General features: G+C 36.1%; 1 protein-coding gene across 1 annotated transcript; it reads left to right on the forward strand.

Moving 5' to 3' along the window:
* The first annotated feature begins 6185 nt into the window (after nucleotides 1-6185).
* LOC125131838 (olfactory receptor 6C4-like) lies at nucleotides 6186-7070 on the forward strand. Its single transcript, XM_047788595.1, has one exon. It carries the CDS (start codon nucleotides 6186-6188, stop codon nucleotides 7068-7070), a length of 885 nt encoding a protein of 294 aa, XP_047644551.1.
* Nucleotides 7071-7573: the final 503 nt, after the last annotated feature.

Genomic DNA, 7573 nt, shown 5'->3' on the forward strand with positions numbered 1-7573 from the left:
TTTTTTTATGTTTACTATAAAAGGCCATAGATTTTTTTAATGTTTCCTATAAAAGGCTATAGATTTTTTTTATGTTTCCTATAAAAGGCCAAGACTCTTCACCTGTCTTAAGAACTGGGTTTATAGCCATTTATCTAGTTAATTGCTCTGGTCCAAAAAGATAATAATTTTTTTATTATCTCCCCTAGGGAGTCAGATGTTACAGCCAAGAGCAAGGTCCCGAGATTGGTCCCAAGGTGCCCAGAAAACTAGGACTATCTCCCTAATTATTCACAAACCAAGGAAGAATGAAACTCAGGAACTTGGAAACATCTCTACATTGTGAAATCTAAGACTTGCATGGGTCTACCTCTTGGAGATATTTTATTTACCTTCCAAGTGCCTGGAGGAAAGAGAAGACCCTTTCTGGAAGGGAGAGGACAGTTGCCTCCTTTCCCCTTATAAGAAAAGAATCATTTTTCCTCATCCTTTGCCGATGGATGTACGGCTCCTTACATAGGATGTCTGGCTTGGCTGTCATCATGCTGCCCAGTGATAAGACCTAAGGTGAGGGGATCCAAAATATTTAGTATTTATTGAGAGGTAATTAATAAGATATCCGTCTCTGATCTAGAGCACTCCATGGGTATACTCAGGATAAAAATTAATAAAGATAAATATTAAACACCCAACAGTAGAATAGTATTAGAATTTTAATACCAGTTTCAATTTAAAGTTAGTGTATTTTCTATCAATGACATATCTATATACCAAAACAAACCAGCAGAAGATGAAACTGCAAAAGAGATACCATTTAAAAATGAACTAGTTATGAATAAATATACACAAGATTTCTTGGAGAAAAATATAAATTTTTATTTGGAGGTTTTTTTGGCCATGCCCACGGCATGCGGAAGTTCCTGGGTCAGGGATGGAACTGAGCCACGGCAGTGAATTCTTAACCTTTAGGCCACCAAGGAACTCTTATTTGGAGATATTTTAAAGATCTAAATATATGGAGAGATGTATCATACCACAATTATGAGCTAGAAATTTTAATGTCTTAAATATAACAATTTTCACAAGTTTATAATAGATTCAGTGCAATCTCAATAAAAATTCCAATTCTTTTTTTGTAAAATTGATAAGAAACATTTCTGATAAAAAAAGAAAAATTTCTGGTTAGTTACAAAGGACAAAAAAGAATGACACACTCTAAAAGAAGGATAACAAAATGAAGGAAATTATTCTACCAGAAGTCAATAATTATTCTAAAACTATGTCAATTAAGACAGCACATTATTTTGGCAATTCTGTCTTTTTTTGTGGTTCCATATAAATTTTTGGATTGTTTGTTCTAGTTCTATGAAAAATGTTATGGGTAGTTTGATAGGGATTGCATTGAATCTATAGATTGCTTTGGGTAGTATGGTCATTTTTACAATATTAATTTTTCCAATCTAGGAACATGGAGTATCTTTCCATTTCTATGCATCTTCTTTAATTTCCTTGATTAATTGTTTTATAGTTCTCAGCATATAGGTCCCTTGCCTCCTTGGTCAGGTGTATTCCCAGGTATTTGATTTTTTGGGGTGCAATTTTAAAAGGCATTGTGTTTTTGTATTCCTTTTCTCAAGTTTCATTGTTAGTATTCAGAAGTGCTACTGATTTCTGAATGTTAATCTTATATCCTGCTACTTTTCTGAATTTGTTGATCAATACTACTCAGCCATAAAAAAGAACAAAATAATGCCATTTGCAGCAACATGGATGCAACTAGAGATTCTCCTCCTGAGTGAAGTAAGTCAGAAAGAGAAAGAAAAATACCATATGCTATCACTCATATCTGGTATCTAATATACAGCACAAAGGAACATTTCCACAGAAAAGAAAATCAGGGACTTGGAGAATAGACTTGTGGTTGCCCTGGGGGAGGGGGAGGGAGTGGGAGGGATTGGGAGCTTTGGGTTAATGGATGCAAACTATTGCTTTTGGAATGGATTAACAATGAGATCCTGCTGTGTAGCACTGAGAACTATGTCTAGATACATACAAGGCAGCATGACAATGGGAGAAAAAAAAATTATGTATACATGTATGTGTAACTGGGTTCCCATGATATACAGTGGGAATAAAAAAAAAGTGTTGGGGGAAATTACAATAAAAAATAAATTTAAAAAAAAGACAGCACATTATTGTTGCAGGAATACAAATAGACTGATGGAATATAATTGATCCTAGAAACTGATTCATGTATATGTGAGGCCTTAACTTATGGTAAAGATATCGTTGCAATGGGGAAAGGACAGTCTTAACAACAAACAGTACCAGAAATATTCAATGTCTATGTGGGGAAAAGTGAAATCGGATGTGAATTACAGGAGAAGTCAATTCCAAATGAACTATTGACATATACCTGAAAGGCAAAAAATTTAAGAATGATGATAATAGGAGAATATTTTCATGGCTCTGGGGTAGAAAAGAATTTCTGAAATCAGATGAAACAAACTGATGAACTGAACTGCTTTAAAATTAAGAATCTGTTCACCAAACAGAACCCACCGTTAAGAGAGTGAAAAAGAGAAAATATCTGCAACTCACATGGCCCCAAAAGCAATTATATTCAGACTATATAAAGAATCCCAACATATCAATAGGAAAAAGACAGACAACCCAGTGAAAAAGTGGACAAGAGACTGCAACAGGAACTTCAAAAAAAAGAAATATAAATGGCCAATGTGGGTATAGAACATTCCTCGCCTACGCTAATGATCACAGGAAAGCAAAGAGCACGTGAGTTCCACTGCACACCAGTCAGCCAGGTAACAGTGACGATCAAGTGCCAAGTAAGGAGGCCACAGAGCCGAGAGCAATTGGATACACGAGAGGTGGTGATATCGTAAAGGATTCAGCCACGTTGAAGTCAGTTTGGCATTACTAGGAAAGTTGAAATCATGTATAGCCAATAACCTAGCAGTTCCACTCCTGGATATATTTCAAAGAGAAAATTTCAGATATGTGTCAGTAAAGCTGCTTATTTCATATTTCCCCCCAAATGAAAACTACATCCCTATCAACTGCATGAATGAAGTGTGGCAAGTTCAAAAATGGAATACTATAATGAGATGAATATTAAATCCTAAAACTGAATGAAAGAAGCAAGACAGGAAAGAATATATACAATGTAATTCCATTTTTATAAAGTTTTTATAAAGTTTGAAAACAGGCAGCGCTAAACGATATTGTCTAAGGATCTGTACTTAGATGATAAAGTTGTAAATGTAAGCAATCTTATTTGCTGAAATTTTTTTATGTGTAAATGTAGATAAAAATAAGACCAGGCTCAGAGTTCCTGTGGTGGCTCAGTAAAAACAAATCTAATATCCAAGAGGACGCATGTTCAAGAAAGTACTTAATAAGTATAGTTATTCACATTGTGCTCATTGGTCTTGCTGTTAATATTCCTGGTGTTAGTATTACCACTGATTTTTTTTTATCTTTTGAAACTTCTGAAAACACAATCTTTATCCAAAACAAAGTTTTTAAGCCACATGTTTTCTCCTTTTTGAGTATAATCTTTGTACTTTATTCTTCTAATATCAAATGATGAACCAGAAGAAAGGAATGGACAAGAAAGTAAGATAATATTTGTTTATACTTTGGGGTAGATAATGGATGAATGACTTAATCATAATTGGAGAGACAGCTTGGTTTCTGATGAATTTGCAAGTACTTTGCAGGGCCACTCAGCTCCCTGCAAATGACTGGACCTCTGATTTCGTGGATTTTACAAAAATAATTTATAGTCTATCTTGAGAATGTTGGGCTCTTTGATAACCCTCCAATTGGGGCAACAATTCAATTTCGGTGATGACCAAGTCATAATTATTCTAAACATCCTCAAAGTTCTCACCCCATTGCTTTCAAATTCTCTTTCAGATTTAAGCTGTAGCTGATTCTCTCATTGTACTTTTTTTTTTCTCTTTTCTCCAGGTTTATTGAAAATAATTGACATATAACATTGTGTGACTTTAAGATGTATAGTGTCATAATTTGATATTTCTCATTGTACTTTTAACATAGTCTTCCTGACTCTTCTTCTCTCAGATAAGTATCTACAACTCGCTTACAATGTTATCAACAACTGATGTTCATTAGCACCTTCTGAACTTGAGTCCACAGGGCACCTTTAGTTCGTCAGGAAATTGATCCCCATGTGCCTACTCTGAAAGGAACAGATAAATTCTGGGTCACGGGTCATCCTGGCTAACATGGAATCTGCAGAGAAGTCCATATCTTGGCTTCTAAGGACAGCAACATAATGTATTATAGATCAGAGAACTAGGGGATTTGCAGGCTGATAGATTCTCCTTTTTCATTCTATCACTGCTACTCTTAAATTTTCTGGTTTGCTGTCCTCCTAAATAAAACTTTATCTCTCAAGAACTGAGACTTAATTCCAGTTTGACTTATTTAGAGAAATATAAAAAGGAATACTTCCTTTCTTACTTAGGTAGCCCTTGTAAGGTTAGGCCCTTCCATGAAAACTCATGTCAGGGTATGGTCAGAGAGAATATAGAAAATAAGCTGATTTTTTTAACCATTTATAGATTCTTATGTGACCGCTCACCTTTGGTTCAGATTTTAGAATCAATAAAGTTAGCAGACCACTGCAGTCAGATTGGAAGAGGAGGGCATTTTATGTTTCTAGTTTCCAAAAACACTGATGTGATCATTTTGGGGACATAGACCATGAAATTATACCACTGTAAAGTCTGGAAGAAACTGCAAATCTATTGTTAAAATTCATAGGTGAGTGCAACCAGGGAGTGAAAGACCCTGAGAAAGCCAGATCAAAGTTTAAACTTGCTTGGCCCCTCAGTATTCATGTACGGCCATGAGGGAAAATATCAATGACACCTGACAATATATGATTTTTCTAAATAACTTCGCATGTGGATTAGAGGATCCCTTAAAATATCCTTTGTCACAGGAATCTTCATAATCAGATAAGGCTAAAGATGGCAAAAAAAAAAAAAACAACTATCAAAATTTCCTTCCCTGTGGACCACAAATTTATCCACAAAGGACAACTGTAATCAACAATACTAGTCTCAATTTCCAGGTCTCTTTGTTCTAAAATTAGTGGAAATACCAATGTTTGAGATTATAACCAACCTCTACCCCTAGGTACCATTCAGGACTCTTTAAAGCATAGAGAAAAATCCATTCTGAGAGATGTGTCCTAGGACTGCCACAATATCCCTTCCCAGTGGGGTGCCAAATCGGAGCCCAGAAGACTCTGAATGTGACCACGAAGCATACGACAATGTTTATCAATGCAACTTAGTGATGGCAGAATACTGGACACGGGGAAAGACTTACAGTATAAAAACGACAGAGTCCTGAAACAACAGTCTCAGAATCTTAAAGGCCAATTAGACATTCATCCTAAAAAATGCAGAGAGAGAGTAAAAACTCAACTTTGGATGTGGGATCTATAGCATCATCTGTATTGGGAGAATTTCCAGATTGCTTAAAAAGGAAATCAGGAAACCAGACTGTGAAGGAGATGAGGGTCAGTTACAGACACGATGAAGTGTCAGTTAGTACATGAAGGGGAACCCAAAAGGAAAAGACAAACAGAAAGAAACAATGATACTAAGAACATAGAAATGAGAGAAAACTAAAGTCAGATAAAAATACATAAATGTAGGAAATTTATGGATATTTCCTAAGAAAGGACAAGCACAGACAAGAGTCATTCTTATGTGACATATCTTTGCTAAGAACCCAGGAATAGGAGAAGTGGCAAAGCTTTATGAATCAAATCAATATTTTATATTGTGATATCTTTATTCTCTTGTATGAATTTTCCGTGCACATTTCTGTGTGTGTTTTAGATGTGTTTTAGTCTTTGTGTTTAAATCAATTAATATTCATGAAAATATTAACTCATTAAAATATTAACTTGCAAAAAAAATTAAAACCGTATGAATGGAGCCACTTACATAGGGGCCCTGGGGCTTCCAACGAGCTAAGCCTAGTACAATGGGATGACAGCTTGGGCCCATTTGGAAGAGGGGTTGATGATATGACCTGATTCTGTTGATTGCAATTAACTTCATTTTTTCTTACCATGAGAAACTCTTCAGTTTTTACCACTGTCCTTCCCTTTTTTCCTGTAGATCTACCGAAGGTCCACAATGAAAAACCGAACCACAATTACTGAATTTATCTTGCAGGGCTTCACAAATCAACCCGAGCTCCAGGTGGTGATATTCATCTTTCTGTTCCTCGCCTACCTGCTAAGTGTCTTGGGAAATCTGACGATCATTATTCTCACTCTGGTAGACCCCCACCTCAAGACCCCCATGTACTTCTTCCTCCGAAATTTCTCCTTCTTAGAAGTTTCCTTCACATCCATTTTTATTCCCAGATTTCTGACCAGCTTGACAACAGGAAATAAAGTCATCAGCTTTGATGGCTGCTTGACTCAGTATTTTTTTGCCATCCTCCTCGGGGCAACAGAATTTTACCTCCTGGCTTCTATGTCCTATGACCGCTACGTGGCCATCTGCAAACCCCTGCACTACCTGACCATCATGAACAGCAGAGTCTGCATCCAGCTTGTGTTCTGCTCCTGGCTCGGGGGAGCCTTGAGTATCTTGCCACCCTTCATCATGGTAAGCCACATGGATTTCTGTGCCTCCAATGTTCTGAATCAATACTGCTGTGACTACAGACCTCTCCTAGAGGTTGCCTGCTCAGACACAAGCCTTTTAGAATTAATTGTCATCTTATTAGCTGTTTTGACTCTGGTGGTTACTCTGGTGCTGGTGACACTTTCTTATACATTTATCATCAGGACCATTCTGAGGATCCCTTCTGCCCAGCAAAGGACAAAGGCCTTTGCCACTTGTTCCTCCCACATGATTGTCGTCTCTCTCTCTTACGGAAGCTGCATCTTTTTATACATTAATCCATCACCAAAAAAAGGAGGAAACTCTGACAAGGAAATATCTCTGCTCATGACTTCAGTTAGCCCCTTGTTGAATCCCTTTATTTATGCCCTAGGAATCAGCAGGTGAAGCAAGCTTTTAAGAACACAATAAAAAAAATTGTGAAGTACTTAATAATCAGAATTTATTATTTTAATGAATAAAATTAAACCATGAAATATTTGACTTAATACATTATCTATCAAGTGTTTACTATATTTCAAGTGACAGGCTGGGCATTGAGAATAGAAATACAAGAAACACGGTTCTCAATTTCTAAGAACCTCCAGTCTAGTATCATAGAGAGATATAAACGCTAATAAATTATAATCAAACTTATTAAATGCTATTACAAAGGGATACATGAGATGCCATAAAAAAAGATTTGAGACAAATAACTTTACTCTTGATATCATGACACTTCACTTTTGAGATGACATGTGAGAGGCAAAAATAGCTTATAATGGGAACAGTAGGAGGATATTAATTTAGAGTGAATTGTAGGAACCAAATAATGAAGATACTTATCGCACATTTACGAGTGAGCCAGGCATTACTGAGCCAAGAGAAACGATAAGAAAGTAATATTATCA

Source organism: Phacochoerus africanus, chromosome 7, assembly GCF_016906955.1.
Source record: "Phacochoerus africanus isolate WHEZ1 chromosome 7, ROS_Pafr_v1, whole genome shotgun sequence".
Taxonomy (NCBI): Eukaryota; Metazoa; Chordata; class Mammalia; order Artiodactyla; family Suidae; genus Phacochoerus; species Phacochoerus africanus.